Source organism: Balearica regulorum, chromosome 1 (genome assembly GCF_011004875.1).
Source record: "Balearica regulorum gibbericeps isolate bBalReg1 chromosome 1, bBalReg1.pri, whole genome shotgun sequence".
Classification (NCBI taxonomy): domain Eukaryota; kingdom Metazoa; phylum Chordata; class Aves; order Gruiformes; family Gruidae; genus Balearica; species Balearica regulorum.
The window spans coordinates 199,240,323-199,261,659 of NC_046184.1; the positions used below are offsets into that span (position 1 = coordinate 199,240,323).

At 40.0% G+C, this 21,337-nt stretch overlaps 1 protein-coding gene across 5 annotated transcripts in view; it reads left to right on the top strand.

Annotated features, from left to right (window-relative positions):
* CRYL1 (crystallin lambda 1) overlaps positions 1-21,337 on the top strand; it is a 93,070-nt gene that overhangs the window by 26,153 nt on the left and 45,580 nt on the right. For 4 of the 5 annotated variants that reach the window (XR_012833390.1, XR_012833391.1, XM_075742215.1 and 1 more), the window contains exons 4-6: positions 1,229-1,390; positions 5,460-5,654; positions 15,884-15,989. Coding sequence is in view for 3 of the 5 variants with exons in the window: in XM_075742215.1 (XP_075598330.1) it covers positions 1,229-1,390; positions 5,460-5,654; positions 15,884-15,989 (463 nt within the window). In the remaining 2 variants the exon portion in view is untranslated. The remainder of the gene's footprint in view (positions 1-1,228; positions 1,391-5,459; positions 5,655-15,883; positions 15,990-21,337) is intronic. The other variant, XM_075742216.1, reaches the window with a different exon arrangement.

A 21,337-nucleotide genomic window follows, 5' to 3' on the forward strand; every position in this document is an offset into this window, starting at 1 on the left:
GGCTCTGTGTGGAGTTCTTAAATGACCCTGTTTATCTCCTCTGCATCGTGGAAGTTTTAGTACTGTTCCATGCAACTTGCTTATTTTTTAAGACTTCAAATTACTTTTAACCCATTTACTGGGTTAAAAACTCTGGCCCTGGGCATTTCTGCCACAGAGTCTGTCTGAAGCTGCAGGTATGAAGTGTAAATTTTGAATTACATTAAATGTATAGCCTTTTTCCTCACCCTTTTGTGCAGGTCAGCATAACAGGAAGGACAGAATGAAGTACTGACAGGTGGGAGAAGGTTGGAGTTGGAAAAGAGCAGATATTTTGTGTGTGTGTTAAGGGGAAAGCTGAGGTTTTGCAAGTTTAGGATCCTGTTTGGTTTCTTTTAAAGCCTTCCAAAAAACACAGAAAAGCAGCTGGCTTCATTCCCCTGTTTTCTTTTTGTAGACTGAAGTCTTTCCTGTTGATTGTGGGATCTACTGTAGTTATTCTCTCATGTCCTTGTTGTTCCCAGACTGGTGGAATTCTGCATGCTCTCCTTCAGGCAGCTCCTGGGCATAATTTTGAAATTCTAGTGACTGTGGGTTTTGGCTCTTGGCTCATACATGTGAAATTTCACACAATAGTGCAAAGTTGAACATGCCCAATAGCTTTGGGAGAAGTTCTGATAGTGTGCATTCTACTTCAGAAATCTTTCTCAGAGCTGAAATGAATGGAGGTATTTAAACTTTTCAAGTGTGAGGGTCACTGAGAGATGTTTCAGTGCAGGTTCCAGAACTGTACCTTGGAATCTCCTGCCCTAGTTGTGGAGATTGTAAGTTTGTCTTCTTTTGAGATACACTTATTCATTTCCATCTTGTCTGAGAGACAATACTGACTTCTATCATGTGAGATTCTCTTAAAAAAAAATGAAGACAGAGTCTTACTCGTCCATACTGTGTTATCTCTGTCTGTGAGTGTAAGTCTACGTTTTAGACAAAGCAGAATCATTTGTTTTGTGTTAAATCTCCTGTGGTGTCTGGTGGTCCATCTTCTATAGAGAAATTCTTGGGCTTTCCATTTCTTTATATGTGGGAAAGTATTTTTGTGTTATGGCTCACTGGTACATCTAGGCTGATTAAAATAGATGGTTTGTGCTGAGTTCCTGGGTGTCAAGGTGGGATCAGTGAAGTCTGAAATATATGGATAAATGCTATTGAACTAGAAGACTTCTAATACTGATTTTTGTTTTTATTCCAGGAATGTACTCCGGAGAACCTGGAACTGAAAAGGAAGATTTTCGGTCAGTTAGATCTTATTGTTGGTGACAATGTTATCTTGAGCAGCTCGACCTCTTGTCTCTTACCCAGCAAATTGTTCACTGGCCTTAAGCATGTTAAGCAGTGTATTGTGTCACATCCTGTAAGTATGATGGCATGTTTTGTTTTTGTAGTAGTAGTAGTACAGGTGTTTAACTAAACTGCATCCCAAACTCTTCCCTGCAGATTGAGAGATATAGAAAGATACTTGGAGTGCTTTTGTGCCATCGTTAGTGTGCAAGGGCCTAACTCTTCAGAAAAGCTTTAGTTTGGTCATTCTGTGAGCAGCAGCACCTACTAAATTGAGAGGATGTGTGCATGTTTCATACCATTGGCTCAAGATACATTCTATGTAAGCTGTTCTGCTCATATTGTTGTGTGTTATTCAAACTACTGGCTCTCAAAATGTAGGAATTCTGTGTTTTGAAGACAAACCTATGAAATTCCCAACTTTCTTCCTGTGGCATCATTAGTCTTTTCAAGCATCCCTTTTCAGCTGCTGTTGGGTAACAGTAAGGATCTTGCATGTGCTTGTCAGGTTGTGTCGATGAAAGATGGAAGGATTTGACTCTGGGTTTCTGCAGACTTCTGATGCAGAAGCAGTATACCTGAAGAGGAAAAGCAAGTGGATGAAGTTGAACAAATGGTACTTGCAGCTGAATTTGCATGCTTTGTGACCAGCTGGGACAGAGCAGTGATGCAGAAATGGCATGACTAGAGGTGGCAGCAGAACCTCAAAATGCTGAAGGGCACCTGTGAGCCTCTGTAGAGCTCTATGTGGGGCTGCCAGACAGCGGTTTATCACATCTCTTCTCAGTATGGAAGAGCATTTTTTCTTGATCACTGAGATTCTTACTGCTTCTGTTTTCCACTACCCCATAGCTAATGAATTTGTTAGCCTAATGTTAGCCTGCTGTTTGACAGATCAGTTACGAAGACTTGCAGTATCTGGAGAAAGGTACTGCTCTGCTGTCTGCAAATTGGTAACTACATGTTGTCTCTCCAGGGCATCCCTCAGGGTGTAAAGTAAATGTCAGTTCCCTGGGCATGCTCAAGAGTGATAGTGTGAACAAAAAAATACAGCACTACTTTACTGTAAAGTCTCTACAGCTACCTGTAGCCTAATGCTCCGCTGTCAGAGAATTTGGTCAGTGCCTTTCTGACACCCCTTCATCGCCACCATTGTGCCTTGGAGTGACTGAGAAGCAAAAGGATTGGTTTTTTTCTGTATAATTAGTTTTCATCCCCTTTTAATTGGAAAAAAAAAATCAAACTTCAAAGTATGTATCTGTGCCTAGGTTTAGCCTTTCTCCAGTCTAAAATTCAGTAGTTCCTTATCTCATATTTCCAGGGTTGTAACTTTCTGTAGTGCAACAGAAGAGATAATGTCTCTTCTAGACTTCTGTATTAAGTAACTGTAGCTGTGATTTTTTTTTTAACCAGTTCCTGGTTCTGCCTATTCTCTGACTGTTTATCAGTCTTTGATTTTTATATTACTCTTTCTTACTGTTTTCCCAAGCTGGTCTGTACCAATTGTCTCGTTTAGTCTGAGCTGCAGTCTTTAGAGGAGCCACTTCTGAAACCAGGTTTTATCAGATCTGGAAAAGTAGCTAGTCCCTGTGTAAACATTTTCTAGGTTGCTGTTGTAAGCATATATGTATTTTCCAAAGCAAATACACTAGAGTGCCTTGAAATATCTAATTGTTCTGAAATGGCTTTGCAATCCAACCGAGACTATTTTCTTAGTAATCTCAGCTTCACTCTAAAGGGAGTGTACTGGAGAAGCTGCAAGCCGATGTACTCTTCCAGGGGCCTTTCTGCATCTGTTATATCGGAAAACATGCTTGCTTAGTAGTAGTTGTTGGCTTTTGGTGTTTTTGTTTTAACCATGGCCTTACTAACATCTTGAATGTGGCAGTAAGACATAGGGAGTGGTGGCTGTGGGAAGCAAGCAGCTCTGGAAGACACTGTGACAAGAAGTTTTGATACACCAGAAAAATTAAAAGCTAAAGTTGTAAGGCCTCTGGCACAGGTGAGCGTGTTGAGGAGAAATGAAATGCCCAGAGGGCAGAATGAGCTCATCCCTTTTCTTAACATAGCAATAGCTTCAGTATTTAGAAGAAAATAAATGAAACCCCATAGCACAGCTGTATGATAGAAATGCACGCAATACTTGTAGGTACAGCTGTTGCCTGCAAGCAGTTTCAGGCAATGTATCGGTGGATGTCTTCTGTAGAGCACTTGATTTCTCGTGCACTGCTAGGTCACGCAGCTAGCAATAATGAGGTAGATGAGAGTGTGAGCCATAGAGCGAAGTCCCTTGCTGTACAGGAAACCATGTAATCAAATCACCTTAAAAATGTATTAAGGTCTATCTGTTGGATTGTTTTCTTTAACTCCACTACTCCTGTTGGAAGTTGTTTCTGTCTTCTAATTTTTGTCACAATCTTATGAACAGTCCATTAAAATTAATTTGATGTTTGTTGGCAGCTTTTATGTAGCTTAATTATTTCTCTGTGTTTACTTTGTCATATCCTTTCTTAGCTTTCATTTTGTTAGGCTGAGTAAGGTAAGCTCTTCTGCTCCCTGAAGAAAGGCTTTGCATTCCCCTTCTTATTTTTAGAAACCTTGCCCCATCCCCAATTTCATCCGTGTTTTACGCTTTTAGTTTTTACCAACATCTATTATCTCACTCCTAAAAAATTGTCTTCCTAAGTCTCCTCTGTGTGCTCATGAACACACCCGTATACTCCCTGTGCCAAGTTCATGAAACAGAATATTTCAATAAGATGACTGTCAGCACTAATCTTGGAAGAAATTTATAATAGCCTCAGTCTCTCTCAACAATTAACTTGTCCTCTTCCTAATTTGAACCTGTGATATACTTAAGGGTTAGAAAAGCCTTCAGAGAACTTCTTGGTGCTTGCAGTGGTTTGAGTCTTGCTAAATTGCCTGGCACCACACCTGCGATGGTGTCTGTCATGCCGTTCTCAGCATTGGTGGTGGCACTGCCAAAGAGACTGATGTGAGAAAGGTTATGTTGGAACACAAGGCACTTTAAACAGGATGAAGTAAGTGTGTTACATCAGTAGTTAGAGCAGACGTAGCCTATAACAGGCTATGCGTTGGTCAGACCCTACAGTAAAAGGAACCATGTAAGTATTGAAAAGAAAGAACATAGAGAGGAAACGTGCTTGCACGTTGCTGTGACTAAATCCTGTAGTTGCATTTATATGAGCACAGTTAAAAGCAGTTGACTATAAGGGAGGATGGTGAAAGAATCAGTACTTAATTACCAACCTTTAAATGTCAGTTTTATTTCTGGTAGTAATTTATGACGTTAGCTCTTTCCATTGCCTGGAAACTAGACCAAGAGCTGAGTTTAACACCTTAAGAATATGGCTGAAGGACTGCTGCTTTTGGAAAGGGCGTGCAGGCAGTATTAGCGCCTGTAACACTATGACCTGAAGAACTTCTAGCTGTTTCTATGATGTTCTTTAGAATTTTTTATTACTTCAAAAATATATTGCACAAAAGTCTTGACTTGATGAGAAGTTACATTTCGGAAGAGTCAGGGAGAGGTAAATTATTTTTTTTTTAAAGTAGGTACAGTGTTTGAAGGTAACCTGTTCTGCAACTTTTTCCAAGTATGTTTTATGTGATATCTGTTACTGTGTTTAGCATATATTTACAGGCTTGGGCCAGTAGCAGCTTATCTATCAAGTGTTGCATCTTACAGGTGGTGTTTAGCAATAATTTTGTTATAAAGTTCTTGAATATCTAAAAGAAAATGCCTTGCTTCATTTGGAAAGACAGGTGGTGGCCATATGTCTTACAACAACAAACAGCCTGAATGTTGAGAAAACATCCGTTACTCAAGTCAGTATAAAGTATTATAGTATTGTTTGAGTGCTATCACCTTTAGTGTAGCTCCATGAACTTTGCTGGGGTTAAACAGAGTTAGAATTAATGCAAGATTAATTATTTTTTTCATTTTGAATTAATACACCAGGTCTTACTGGATTAGTGAAATCTTTCAAGGTCTGAAGATCAGGCTTACTGTTTTCACAAGAGAATATCCATGCTAGTAGCAAGCTATAAAGATGCTTTATATTAACTCGTTCTGTTAATCTGTTGATAATTGACATTCTTCTTTTCTGTTTCTTCTTGAGGTAAATCCACCTTACTTTGTGCCGTTGGTTGAAATTGTTCCTCATCCAGAAACAGATCCTTCTACTACAGAGAGAACATTTGCCCTGATGAAGAAGATTGGTCAGTCTCCTGTCAAACTAAACAGAGAAATTGAGGGGTTTGTCCTGAATCGGCTCCAGTATGCAGTGATAAGTGAATCCTGGAGACTTGTGGGTGTATGTATTTTTATTTTTTTCTGCAATTTCTACAGACATACACTGCAGGTCTTGTAGATGTTACAAGCAAGATCATATTTAAATTTCCTGTAAATTTGCGTCATCTTTGTTAAACTGTCCCTTATGAACATGAAATATATACTAACATGTAAATTAAAAACAGTAAGAAGTGATGTCAGTTACAAATAGCAATGACTTAGAAAAACAAAGTGATATGATCATAACCACTATCCTTTAACCTGCTTGCTTTTTAGAATACTATCATTTTCAGGAAAATTAAAAGAACAGTCTTAAAAGTACAGACATGAAAATGCTGATTTTTCTTTTTTCTAGGTTGTTTCATCATTTCCTGTTATTTTCTGAATGGTACTGGCCTACCGTACAGTGGTTTTGAAAATAATATTTTAAATGGTTTTCTCTTTGGCCTTTCAGCAGTTGCACTCATGGGTTCAACAGTTATTTGATACTTGTAGTTAAAGACAGATTTCTCCTCTTCCTGCTCATTCAGACTTCTAGCTGAGAATCATTTGTTTGTGCCCCTTCAGCTTTTCCCACAGTTACCTTTTCTGCTGCAAAGTCTGATCTTTCATCAGGAAGAGCTAAATTATAAGTCTATTGCTATTCTATTGAGAAGAGATTCAATTGGGCTTGAGTAGGGCTTACTTTTTTTTTTTTTCATGGAGAATGTTTTGATTTTTCAAGCTGTTTAAAACAACCATGCACACAAATACAAGTAAAGATCTTAAAACTAAGGTAATATTAACATATCGTAAACAAAACAACTGTTTTTCTAAAGCAGTATCTAAACATAGTTGCTGAACTGATTTTGCTTACCTCTAGTTAGCTTCCACTAACACCACAATACAACAATATAAAGGAGGTGGTGAATAAGTAAAACAATATTGTTAGGAAGGAACTTATCTTCTACTGGAGATGTTTCTTTAAACTGAAAAAATAAAGGTTTCTGTTGGTAAAAAAGTTAATACAAATTCTTAAGCATATGGTAAGAAAAACCCCTTCAGAAAGCTGTAATCATGTTGAAGGACACAGGATAGAAAGGATAGTAACCTCTAAATTGTTTTTTAAACCCTAAAAACCCCAGATGAAAAAAAATTTGAGAACAAAAATGTAAAAATTACTTCTAAAAAAGTGAACAAGGAAGGTAAGTTCATGGTGAAAAATCTAACTGAACTGCAATGTTCATTGTTAAGGAGGTTCCCACACTGTAACTTTTCCTTGAAAGGAAGGGATCTGCTGTAGAAGTAGAACAATTCATGCTAAGAACAAGATTTTTGGAGCAGGAAAGAGTAAATGAGTAATGGCAGATTGTGAAGGAGAAATGGAACTTACCCAAGAATCCCAAAACTCAAATATGAAGTTGATGAAATACTGATTTAAGCACCTTTGTGCACAGTAACTAGCATAATACAGCAGAAGTGGAAGTTAGCACTTACATCTGAGCTCTTTTAAAAGAGTTCAAAGTGTTGTTGGGAAACCGTGGGCCAGTAAGTCTGATAATGTGTAGGCATACCGATACAATGCCTTTGGTCAGCACAGGTATCCAGGGAGGTAATGCCTCAAAAATGTAGTAGGATTCTTTCATGTCTCTGAGAGGCACAAACTGAATTGCGGAAGTCACTCCTATAGAAACCAAGGATGTTAAAAATACAAGTGGGTTCAGGCAACATTTAGATACACTCATGGAAAACCATGCAGAAGCAACCTCCAGCTGTCAAAGTCTCAAAGACTTGACTGCTGGGAGCTGAGGCAGTGCATATCATTGAAAGTATCACTCTCTATTTGGTCTTCGGTTATGGAAAGCGTATAAGAACACTTCATGGGCTGCTGCCCAAAAAGAGGTATTGATTTGAGGTGAACCTTTAGTATGAACCCGTATGAATGCTTTTTGTATGTGTGGTGGTACATGAATAGTAACAAAATAGTGCTCGAAGCACTGACAGGTAATGCAAATTGCTTTTGTTGTGCATCATCAACGTTTCCAAGTTGTTCTGGTTTTGTATCATTTTATTGAGTTTCAGGCAAATACACATTTAAACTAACAACTTTGATAGCTGTGTTTCATTCCAAAAGCCTGGACAAATACCAGCTATCAAAGGTGTATAGTTTCAGCTGTGTGACTTCAGGCTACATGCTGCCTTTGACAGGAGGAGAATCACTGCAGATAGGTGAGACCTGCAGGCCTGGGGCTGCTTCTGGGTTTCTACTGTTGTGCTGCCAACTTAGTAGGTTTTTTGTTTATTTTTTGCGAGTCATGTTCTTTTGGTGTTTCCACTTTCAAAGTGGGGGAAAAATACTTCTTGCTTCTGATTAAGTCACTTTTCAGTCCTTATTGTAGAAAACGTCAGCCTCCCCAGCTCAGTCTTTGAGAGGCTCCTAAAAATCAAGTTTTACTCACATTGATTCCATCTGGTAACAAAAGTTTCCATACCCTAAGAAGCACTAGGGTGGAAGATGAACTACAAATATTAGCAGGAAGAACATATTAATAAAGCATTCTTGTCCAAAATGACCACACTATTAATCCTTTTATGGCTGGATATGTAAATTGCATGTGTTGGATGAGGCAATCCAAGTGAGCTTGGATGCAGAACACAGGCATTCTTATGAAACTACTTAAGAACACTACGGCATTTTGATGCTAATAGTTGTATATTGCTTTTTACTATTGTAAAACAACAATGAGACAGAACTATAAAACATCATTTCAAGATTACTTATTTTATTAGTGGTTGTAAAGGTCTGAACAAGTATCATAAACTGATGAGTGCTCCTATTTCTGTTACAAGTTTTCTTTAATTTTGAGATGGTGAGTGCTTGAGAAAAATCTGTGTTGTTGCTGGAGGACTGTTTGTATTTGCATTGCAGTGCATCAGTTCTTTGCCACATAACAAGGACAAATATTCCAGATACAAATGCTGTGTGTGAAACAGGAGAGAAACATAGCAGCAGTCTCCAAGTGTTTTGAAGCCACTTGAAATTATCTTAAATCAGCCCCTTTATATAAACAACTATCTGGTTTTTTGAGGACTTTGAGATGCAAGCTTGAAAGTTCTCATCTGCATCCTTGCCTTACAAATATTTATAGTAGTGGCAGGGGAGCAATGTTATATGTGCACACGTGTGCACATACACTTTTATCAAAGTCCAGGTTCAGTCCAGTCCTTTGCCTGGACAAGGTTTTTTGTTTGTGGGTTTTTGGTTTTGTTTTTTTTTTTGTCAATTGAGCTTATTTCACTTGAGACTAGAGAAAGCTTCTCTGGTAGAAGTATTGATGTACTGTTAAAAAAGGCATTGGTGGTAGGACAGACATGCAGGTGCAGCTGTACTAACAACATTTATCTGGAAAACTTTATCACAAATGGACTGAGCAGTGTGCAAGATATGTTTTGGTTCCCAGATGTGGCTTGGCAACTGACCACCTGCCAGTCTCTTTCTTTTCTTTAGCAATGCTGTGTTGGGATGGGGTGATGGGCGAGGCATGGGACAGAGATCATACAATGGGAGAAGGGCTCTTATACAGAGCATGAACATGGGGCTCTATAGAAAGCAATGTGATAAATATAGCTGCTTGCTGCATGATGCGTGGGGCTCACCAACTTCTGCCATGTGGGTCCAAGAGTAGGAGAGACTGTAACAGCCAGAAATCAGAGGCAAGGCCCTGCCAGCAAGTTGGGTTCAGGCTCAGACTCCGTATGGTGCTCAAATTGCACGTGGGCAGGGATGCTGGAGCAGAGAGAAAAGTATAATTCAGGGCAAAGTGAATAAAGTAGCAATGAGCAACGTGGGTATTTGGATAGTTTCTTTGCCAAAGGTGCTGGGGTCCCCAGGAGCATACACAGGGAGGTTGGAATTTTGAAGCTGGGTACAAAATGAATGCTGCGGATACAGGACTAGGATAAATGTGGGAGTGGGAACTACAGAGTTAAGGTGGTGAAAAATCAGGAGGCCTGAAGGGTGAGATCCCAGTGTGCAGGAAAGTAGGAGAATGAAAACCCATTTGGAGACATACAATTGGGTGCTGAGAACTTTGGCCATGTGGATAATTGGGAATGTGGATTTAAGGATGCAGAAGTTTGACTTTACAAGAACTTAGAAGCAAAGACCATAGATACATTTATGGGCCTAAAAGAAGGAATTCAAGCAAGTGCTTCCATTTGAGGCAAGAGTGTTACAATGCGGTTTCATTTTGGATCCAAGTTAGTCTTTTGTGTGACAAGACGTCTTTTTGAACATTGTTTTGACTTGCAAGTCATGAGCACTTGGGTAATGCAGGTGTTTGTGGCAGGAACTTTTTGCATCAGTTGATTGAGAGCAGCCTTGAGCAGAAGGACTTGGGGGTGTTGGTTGATTAAAAGCTCAACATGAGCCAGCAACGTTGCTTGCAGCCCAGAAAGCCAGCTATGTCCTGGGCTGCATCACAAGAAGCATGGCCAGCAGGTCGAGGGAGGTGATTCTGCCCCTCTACTCCACTCTGGTGAGACCCCACCTGGAGTACTGCACCCAGCTCTGGGGGCCCCAGTACAAGAAAGACATGGAGCTGTTGGAGCAAGTCCAGAGGAGGGCCACTAAAAATGATCAGAGGGCTGGAGCACCTCTCCTATGAGGACAGGCTGAGAGAGTTGGGGGCGTTCAGCCTGGAGAAGAGAAAGCTCTGGGGAGAGCTTAGAGCAGCTTTCCAGTACCTAAAGGGGATCTACAGGAAAGCTGGAGAGGAACTTTTTACAGTGTAATGATAGGACATGCAGTAATGTCTTTAAGCTGAAGGGAGGGTAGATTTAAATATTAGGAAGAAATTCTTCCCTGTGAGGGTGGTGTGAGGCACTGGAGCAGGTTGCCCAGAGAACCTGTGGATGCCCCCTCCCTGGAAGTGTTCAAGGCCAGGTTGGATGGGGCTTTGGGCAACCTGGTCTAGTGGAGGGTGTCCCTGCCCATGGCAGGGGGGTTGGAACTAGATGATCTTTGAGGTCCCTTCCAACCCAAACCATTCTGTGTTTCTGTGATTGTCTCCCCATGTTCCACACTTATTCCATGATAAAGCAGATACTGGGAACACTCCAGTCTGTCTCTTTATGGTCATGTATCTGAGAACTTTCTGTAGGACTACATAGTGTGTGTGAGACTGATGTTCTTGTAGGTTTCTTATTTATGTTTTTAATTCTTAGGTCTGTAGTAGAAGTGTTTCAATGCTGATTGTGATGTGAGTAAAAGACATCCTGTGAGATGTTGAGGTTGAAGATCTGCTGTCTTCCTGTCTTCTCAACCCTAAATTTTGATATTACAAGTTTGGAACCATTAGAATAATCTGTAGCCAGTAATAGGAAAAATATCTCAAACAGCTTTCTCTGTTATTCCCATTTACCATTTATTTACTTTCTCATGCCTCCATTGACAGTGGTCACTGGTATATTGATTTTGTTCATAACTCCTTGGAGCAGACTTACTGCCTTTATTTGCCTGGGAAGCACCCTGTGCACCACTGATACTATTACTTTTGTACTTTTACCAGTAAATACATTCTGTAACAGCTTGGGATTATGTTGCAAAAGAATGTTAGTTAAACAGCTTGACTTTGTCTTGTTCTGAAGGTAAAGTTTTGGTTAACTTCATCCGGAAAAGAACAACCAAACAGTTTCACCAGCACTTTAGATCAGAAGTCTCAAACCTTACTCTGACTATCTACGACTGTCCTTCTACTGTGGATTACTGAGTGGAAGCTTATCTTGGTGAAATATTTTTCTAAGCATCACCTGGAATTTGCAAGGAGGCCATGAAATACAGCAGCAGCAATAGTGAGGAGAACATGGCAGTTTTTCAGCCCTGGTCTAATGTAGGAGTTTCAACTGCTTTTAAGAACCTACTAAAACTATTTTGTGTGATGGATCGTATGATGTGTCTTAAGAGCCTGTATTTTCCTCTGTATAAGCTTTTGATACTGTCTTAATGTATTTTTTTCTTTAAAAGTGGGTTTTCTTTTAGGTTATAGTCATTGTAAAAAAACCAAGAAGAATGGGCAGCCCTGACATTTTTGTTAATATTTTGGAAAATAAACAGTTGTGGTTTGGCTGTCTGTCCATTTTAGTTGTTTTCACAGCAATCAGCTGCATTGGCTTTGGTCCCTAATTTATGTACCTCTCCCTTCTCAGGTGATTAGTTTGGCAGTCCTTAAATGCTGGCAGGACTTTTTTAATTCCAAATTCCTTAATATTAATAATTGTATTATGTTATCCAGAGCACCTTTCCAAAAGATCAAAGATAAGGTAGAGGGTTAAACATCTCATTATAGTGCCCCATAAAAGGGGGATATCATAAAAGGAAATTTAAAGGGCCAGGGAGAAAATTAGTGTTGATACTAAGTGTTTCTTACAGGGTGAGGGGAGTGAGGGTGCCATGGAAGAAGGAAGATAAGGGCCAGCAAAGTAAGGAGATGTGAAGTGTGTAGGACAACAAGTTTCTCAAACATGATGAAATGGAAAGAGATGGAGCTGGTAGAGGGATCTAGGAGAGAAGTCATATGCTCAAAATGACAGGACTGAAAAAAGGTCTTCTCAGGGTGTGGATGGAAGGGACTTGATTGAAATGATACTGAAGAGAAGGGTGTAACAAGTGCTGCTGAGAGAGAATGCATATATTAGTGGCAATCAGAAAAAAAAATGCTGGATTTGGGAGATGCAGAGGATGAAGTGGCAAATTTGGAGACAGAAAGTATGTGGTCCAGGAGGGAGTGGAGTCCAAAATAATTATAGACAGACTGGAGTGAGTAGGAGAACATGATGAATTGGTAGTATGAGAAAAAGTTAGATTGTTTTTTTGGCCATGTCACATTTAATATGATTATGAACTAGGTCGGTGACAGAACTTGCGATGTGGGTGTGACTCACAGATGTAAAGATTGTTGATTAAAACCAAGTAGGTTGGGTCAGGGCCTAAAGGTGGAGACTACAGAACTGCCACAGGCTTTTGGAAAGGAGAAAAGGGTCCTTGCATAGTGAGAAGCACTAATAAAATATGGAAGAAGCATTAGGGCAAGCCTGTGGCATCACAGGAGATTAAAATCTCCAGGAAGATGAGATTGCAGTATGTAAATGATGTCATAAGAAGTGTGGAGGATTCTGAGCTAGTCTATATCTTAAAGTTTGGCCATTGGGGTCACTGAGGATTTTGGAAGAATTTATTTGAAATGAAGATCCTAATTTTGTAGCTGTGAAAGCTCCTGGTGAACTCTAACACACTTCCTCTTCCCTTTGACAAGTGCTTGAGGGGGGAAGGCTTACAAGAAGGGTTACCCAGAATGAAGAGGATGAAAAATCCCCTTGGGAAGCTTGTTCCATACCTAGACTTAATGAAACTGGGTTGGAACTCTTTCTTGTTTACTTCTTAGCATAAACCCTGATCCTTGTGGAAGACACCTTGCTGACCTTGTACCCACCCTGCTGAATCATTCCACCAATTTATGATCTCCTTAACAGAAGTGGGAGTAGGGTTATTCCCTAGGGGAGGACGGTCTAACTTGTTTCTCATTTATGTGTTTTTAATTTCTGAAGAGAAAAAGTAAAAGGTGTTTCTTTAAGAGGGCCTATGTGACAAGGAGAAACTGAGCTCACGTGAATAGAATGATATAGCCCTCAACTGGACTGATCTGTCTTGTTTTTCTTCTGGTAGCAGCAATTTTTGCCTTTTAGCAGCTATAACCATAAAATTACAGCTATAGTCAAAAGGCCAAGAGCAAAGCAGTCATCTCATGATTTTGAGGGCACCTGGTCTTCAAATGTTGGTATTGAAGCTGAGGACTATGGTATCAAAAGAAATACATTGGTTTTTAGTTTGAAAATTAATTTGCAATGATTCTGAAGTGCTTGAAGAGCCTGTTAACTCTTTAACGTTATGTTTACAGTTTATAACTGCTGCTGTGGTTCAAATGCTTGTGTGGAGCTTGTGGTTAATCTTTTGTCCACAAATCCATATCAACCAGGGGGAAAAAAAAGAATCACTCATCAGGCACAGCTTTACCAGCATAACTCATTGTTTGGATGAAGCACTCTGAACAGAAGAGCAATTTTGTTGACTTTGCTGATGTTGTTCAGGGTAGTTGTGTTGCCCTGTCAGGGGAAGAAACTTCGACAGAACGTATGGTGCCTGTGTTAGTTACACTGATGCTGGTCTGTAATCTGAACTCTCTCTGAGGTTTTTGTTTAGTCCTGTCTTTACACAGACCTTCTTGTCTGCTTCTAGATGAGTTACTTTACCATGCGTATGCCATACCTTTACGTTGAAGAAAACAATGCTTCCTTACCCCTTTTATGTCTAATTAAATTGTTACCAGAGCTGCATGTTCCATATATGCTGGGTAGATGTTAACAATTAGATTATTGTTTGTTGTCAGGATAGAGTTCAAAAGCCACCTGCAGCAGGGATTCAGCCAGGCTTATTTTTGATAGGAGCAATGCCTACTAACAGATCGAGACTTGAGGTTGATCCTTATAAAAGGCTCTGTTTAAGCCTGAGATGATGAGACTTGATGTCTGTGGCCAGCTGTAGAAGTTACGTTGGTCCTTGGCTTGTAACTTTCTTTTAACATAACAGTAGATGATGTAGTTGTTGAACACAGGAAGACACTGTGGGTGGGATTCAGCTCACTTAAGATGGGATTTCTACAATGTAGACATTGACATCCAAGCTCCTTACTCATCTTTCAGTTGATGAGGAGAATCAAGCTCTCTTAGGACACAACTAATCTTACCTATTCTAGATGCCTGCTTTAGCATGCTGATTTCTTTTTTCTCCCTAGGGATTATAAAGAGAGTCTAGATGTCTAGCTCAGATGTCAATGTCTACAGCAGGTCAGGAGAGCTGTCCTGCATGCCTGTAACTCTAGCTGATCACTGTGTGATAGGAAGGAGCATTCAGACAGGGCCCTGCAAGAGGGAGATTTAACAGAAAAAGACATGTCTTTGCCAAGCAGATGAGTATACCTGCTCGTATTCTGCAGCTCAAAGGGGCTTGTGGAGAAAGAGACACTGGAATAGGGAGGCCACCTCAAGGTAGGGTGAGAAGACCAATTAGAAGCAGTTCAACATCTCTTTCACCTTCTTAACCAGAAGGAAATGTTTTTATGTCTCTGAGAATAGAGAGGACAAGTTCTTGAAACCAAGCTTTATCTGATGGAAGTGGTTAGAACAGGTCCTAGTTAATTCCTGTCTTTCTAGTAGGTGGAAAACAACCTCATATAATAAATACTATTCTTCTCACGTAAATCTGTTAAGGTAATGAACTGTACCTCTTTTTTTAAAAAAAAAACAAAAACTTTCGTGTGCTTGCCCTAACCTGATGGAGGCGTTGGCTTTCTTGTAAGTGCTGCTACGTGGGTGGAACAGCAGTGCTCAGCTTTTAACAGGAGAAATGCTTCATTTTGCATGCTCCACGTCCTGCCAGCTCTGAGATGTGAAGCTGTCAATGAACTCAAGAACCTGGGCAGGTTGAGGCTGAATGTTGAGTGATTTTTGTGGGAGGGAGTGGCAGCTGCATTGCCTGCATGCTCCCTTTTTTGCGGATGGCCTCAGGAATAGTACCCACTATAAATTAATATACTTTTTCATACAATATGCACCCCCACACTGCCAATTGTGACTATGCCTAAAAATCCAGAACTAAGAGAATATGAAGGGAAGTGTAAGATTTAGCCAAAACTCCTGTATTTAAAAGGGCTGGTATATGACTTGGATTTGATATAAACTCTTTTGGTCATGTGCTATCAAGACTGTCATGTTTGCTCTGTGTTCTCTGATTGTCAGTTTTGGGGAAAAAGTATATTTGTTAACGTAAACAGCTCAATTTAGTTTTAGTACGTGAATTACTGTAAGTAATAAATATCAGGCAAACTAGTGTGTACAAATAGTACATACTGTATGGAAAAAGTGTATTAATTTATAAATTTAAAAATAAGATACTGTCAAATGTATCAAAGTGTATTTGGATTATGAAGTACAGCAATCTTAGAGATGTGAACGAGTTTTTCTGCTGAACCATAGGAAGGCTTGCGTAATAGATGGACATTTCTGGCAAACAGTTGTGTTTCTGTTTGCAAGCTAACTGCTATTTCTAGCCTTAGTTTTTATTACTACTTTAATTTTTTAATTATATACAAAAAGCAGGCAATTTTGCATATAAAACCAAACATTCACAAATCTTCCTGTTCTACTTTTGCTATTTAGGAAGGAGTAATATCTCCTGCTGATCTAGACCTTGTGATGTCTGATGGATTGGGAATGCGATACGCATTTATTGGACCTCTGGAAACCATGCATCTTAATGCAGAAGGTAGGTAGTTTAAAATGCTATGGATATGAAGGGAAGACTTACGTTGCACAAGGCTCTGGAAATGTTATATAACAAACCAGGTTAGGATTGCTGCAACTGACTCGTCTCTAATTTATCTAAAACTTGAGGTCAGATGGAAGGAAATGGATATTTACTGTCCTGTTGTAAGTGATCAGATGAAAGATGACAAATCATTGAAACAGTAGCTGTGTACTTCATTTTTTCCAAGATTTGTACAAGTGCTTTGCAAACATTGCTGTACCCGTAGTTCAGGACTGCCTGAGTGAAAAGAAAGTACTGGAAAAGTTCATCTGCTAATGCGGTGTCAACAGAAAGTCACTTGCTGATGATGAGTCCGCTTTTTTCCCCCAAGAATTCATAGCAAAGGCTTGGTGTAAATATCGCTGGAACTGGCTTGGTTTAAGCTGTCTTAAATCCTGAGTGAAGTAAAATTACTTCTGTCGGCAATTCTGTGCGTACAAGGTTGACTTGACAAAGCAGTCAAGTAATAGTTCAACATCTGACTTGCATAATCAGGACAGATTTTTTAGATATTTTTAGAACAGTATACATGAATCCCAGCTAAATAAAAAGTGAATTGCATAAAATGAAATAAAAAATATGGATCAGGCTTACAAAGGTTTGAGCAGTGAATTTAACAAAACATGAAAACTTCAGGAAGTGAAGATCAACTAAATAAATTTTTAGCTCTTTATATTATGGGCTGTGTCTTTATCCTGGTTTTGTATGATCCCTGACATTGTAGGCCCCTGTTCCATTACTGAACCTTTTAGGCACTGCTGCAATGCCTAATAATAAAATAAAAATAAGAAACCAAGATCATAAAATATCAGTGCACAGTTAGAACTGTTATTTTATGTCAACTTGTTACTTGTTAGTTACTTGGCAGAAACTTAGGTCCCTTAAGGCTGACTAAGCAATTTGGACATGAATGTGGAATTGTGGATCCTCCACCAGAGTCTTTCAGCTTGTCGGTTTGGTTGTATTTCAGTAAATTAAATGTCACAAAATATTTGATTTTGTGCATTGCTAGGTAAACAACATCCCTCCTCTAAGAAGAGGCACCTTCCTAAAAGTTTCCCTTTTCTGATCTCTTAATATCTAGAGGTTTCCAGTCCCTTCTAGTGATTTTAGACTTACTCACTGTAAACCATAGAGCAGAACAGATGCACGCAGTACTACCCTTAAGCACAGCAATCTACCTGGAGTCTTGTAGGCCAAGTTTGTCCAGTCCTGTCCCGACCACTCCACTAAGCTGCCATGCCCTCCTCTGCAGGAACCGTCCATGCACAGGGTCTTCTGTCAAAGTAACTTGCTGAACTGCCTCTACTAAAACATAAAACCAAAGTGAAATGCTTGTTAATATTAAAAGAAAATTTAATCCCTTTCAGAGATCAAATCCTACTTGTGAATCCTTTTTTTTTAATCCATGTTTTAGACTCCTTAATTCTAAAACAATGTTTACTTGAGATTAATGGAATCATGTAAGTCATCTGGGTTGGTTTTGATGCTCTTCCTGGAGTGCCCTTTGGCGTTTGATGTTCCATCATGATCCAGCTTAGCTTCCTTCCTCCCATCAGGAAGTAGTCATTGTTACAAAAACATTTCTGAAATTTCCCATCTCTAACCAGTTTAGGTAACATGTGCAACTGGTAGGTTGCTTATTCACAGCAGAGATTATCCAGCTTCTAGATTCCTTCTGTTAGGAATTTTAGTATTCCAGATCAGAGGAAGAAAAATTATGAAATATAATCCAAGAGACTGATAAACCGGAAAAGTAATCTTGTGGTGGACTTGCAAAATACAAACTCAAAATACACCTGTAGAGTTATTTTAACATTATATAATATTCTCAATTAAAAATAACCCTAAAATAACGTAATTAGTACACTTGTGGACTGGGCCACTTACACAAAAGCACTTTGTCAGCTTGTTCAGTAACTTGGATCATGAGAAGTATTGCTTCACTTCCAGTCTTGCACATGCATTGTCTCCGAGTCTAGAGCTGCTCCTGTTTATGCGCTGGCAGGCTGACTCAGGCTGTTGCTCTCATCAGAGACAGTTTAAATCAAAATTGCTGATGTCAGGACATGTGATGGTTTATGGTCATACTAGTGCCAACTTCTCTTTGGTTGCCCAGTATTGCTTCACATGATATGGAATAAAATCATAGAATCACAGAATGGTTTGGGTTGGAAGGGACCTCAAAGATCATCTAGTTCCAACCCCCCTGCCATGGGCAGGGACACCCTCCACTAGACCATGTTGCCCAAAGCCCCATCCAACCTGGCCTTGAACACTGCCAGGGAGGGGGCATCCACAGGTTCTCTGGGCAACCTGCTCCAGTGCCTCACACCACCCTCACAGGGAAGAATTTCTTCCTAATATTTAAATCTACCCTCCCTTCAGCTTAAAGACATTACTGCATGTCCTATCATTACACTGTAAAAAGTTCCTCTCCAGCTTTCCTGTAGATCCCCTTTAGGTACTGGAAAGCTGCTCTAAGCTCTCCCCAGAGCTTTCTCTTCTCCAGGCTGAACGCCCCCAACTCTCTCAGCCTGTCCTCATAGGAGAGGTGCTCCAGCCCTCTGATCATTTTTAGTGGCCCTCCTCTGGACTTGCTCCAACAGCTCCATGTCTTTCTTGTACTGGGGCCCCCAGAGCTGGGTGCAGTACTCCAGGTGGGGTCTCACCAGAGTGGAGTAGAGGGGCAGAATCACCTCCCTCGACCCGCTGGCCATGCTTCTTGTGATGCAGCCCAGGACATAGCTGGCTTTTTGGGCTGCAAGCAACATTGCTGGCTCATGTTGAGCTTTTAATCAACCAACACCCCCAAGTCCTTCTCCTCAGGGCTGCTTTCAATCCTTTCCACGCCCAGCCTGTAGTTGTGCTTGGGATTGCACCAACCCACGTGCAGGACCTGGCACTTGGCCTTGTTGAACTTCATGCGGTTTGCACGGGCCCACCTCTCAAGCCTGTCAAGGTCCCTCTGGATGGTATGGGCCTCCTTTTGATTGCCCAGGATAGCCTGCTCTGATGCATTGTACTAAGTGTCTATTTTTTATCAGTGGAGGGAAATGGAGGTAGAGATAAGAAACCCCTTCTATCCTGTTTGTCAGTTTGTCTAGCAGCTCCACCAACTTCACAGCAGCTGCCTTTCTTTACAGCCATAAGATATTAAATACCCACAATCTTGCACTCTCTGTTAATCAGTGTGGAAGGATGGTGGGGATGCGGGAAGCATGTGAGAGAAAAATAGCGTTACTTGTGGGGGATCCTGGAAAATGGAGAAGTTTGGTTTTGTTTGGGTTTTTTTTTTGAAAGGGTGATGTGATACTTTGTTTTGAATAAAGAATATTTTTCCAATGATTTTTGTCTGAGATCAGTGTTACTTCTTTCCTTGTGGGATGCGTACATGAAGATCCTCCCATGAACTTCCTGTGTGCTAAAGCCAGGTTTCCCCCGTGTTAGTTCTTATGTCCTTTCCTCCATATTCATAAGTGGTCCTATCAAAAGCTGTTATCCAGGCCACTTTAGATTGCCAGTTAATCCATGCATGAAAATTAGAAATTTTGAATATATGGCAGTGAGCCAACAGCCTTGAACATGGAATAAAATGACAGTATCAAGTCACTAAAAGGAGCAGAAGCAGCTACAGCAATTTGAGAACTGAATTGCAACAGACAGGAAAGAAACCCCCTTTGGGGGGAAAAAAAAGCACATCCAAATTGCATGTTATGCAATGTTGATTGTTGGTGTCAGTAAATAAAATTAATGTTGATTTTAGTTTCAGTAAGCTCTGTCTTTTTAGTCTGTCATCTTATGATTCCACATGGTAGCATCGCAACAAATGTTAAGTCTTTTACAAGGAACATCTGTAGGTTTCAGTAGAGTCATTTCACCTGTTTACTTATCGTGGGATTATGTTAGCAGACACAGTGTCCCTCCTATACGTGTACCTGGCTATCTGTGACTATACTGCTGATGATCCACCCTCAGTAAGATTGTATCTCCTGAATCTCTTGTTTCTTGAACTGTCAGTTCCTTTTAAGCCCTTGCAAAAAATCATCTGTAAAACCAGAGGCTAGACTACCATATATTTTACATGTTTGCAGCAAAAGTTCTTCATATATATGTCACAATTGGCTGTCTTAGATCAGTTACTTTATTAGTGGGTTGTTTAGTGAGCTATAATTGGAATTTAATCTTGATCTAAACTGTTGATATTAGCAGAAGAGTTGGATAGGGGGAGATTGAAGGATCTTTGTTGCTATTATTTTCTCTACTGTGTTTATAAAAATGCCATTCTAGGATCATATTCTACATATCACTCACTGTGGTATTTGTTCAGGTGACTACAGGAGTTGTGTGGAAATTGGGGCTGATGTGTGGTCCCTATAATGTAAGTGCAAATACCTGGTATGCTAGGAATGAGTCTTCATGGTCAAAACTCTGTTTCTTGTTTTGGAAGTGGGAACGCTTGCTCGACTTAGAAGCACCTGCCAGATGAATTGGTTTTGGATGATAGGAGCAAGATGATTGTGCTGTATGAAAAGCACAACATATGAAAAGGAAAGGGGGGGGGGAATCATAAGCCATAGTTCAAAGGAAGGAAATTTTTCTTGTTTGGCTAGGCAAAACATGGCCAAGCATGTTTTTTAATGATTACTCTAGACAGGCGTGCTGACTGGTTCAAAAGCAGAGATTATTTTCATTGCTATGGCTGCTGCTTTAATGCTGCCATAGAAGGAGCAGACCAAGCTTTAACCCAGTTCAGGAGCTTTTGTACCACAAGCTAGTAAGCAGAAGGTGTGAGAATCTCTAAGGTAGTAAAATCTAAGAAAATGAAGATTGCCTCTGTTTCTATCCAACCCACATACTATGTTTTAGGATAATAAAATATCGCAACTTAATTCAGGAATACTTGTAAGAGGGTACTACTGAGATGAAATATCACAGTGGTACACAATCATACAAAAACCTCTTTCATGAACCCACCAGTTACTTCGTCCATATTTACACATATTCAATTCACTTCCTGGTAGGCTGAAAGAAGCAGTTTATAGTCCTTCTAGAACTGCTGTTTTCTTCTATGCAGCTGCAGGGCATTTCTCTATGAAAAAGTTTGTGTGCAGTAAGCAAAGGTGTGAATTTTTCAGCATATTGGCTGCTGTGCACCAGTTTCCTTCTATGGTCTCTTAGATGTAAAGTGATTCCCTCTACCTTCTGAAAGGAGCACATGACCTTGCACAGAAATTCTTAATGCTTTGTTGCTTTATTGCTCAAGTCATTATAGATGTGTCCTAAACAACATATGTTGGTCCCTC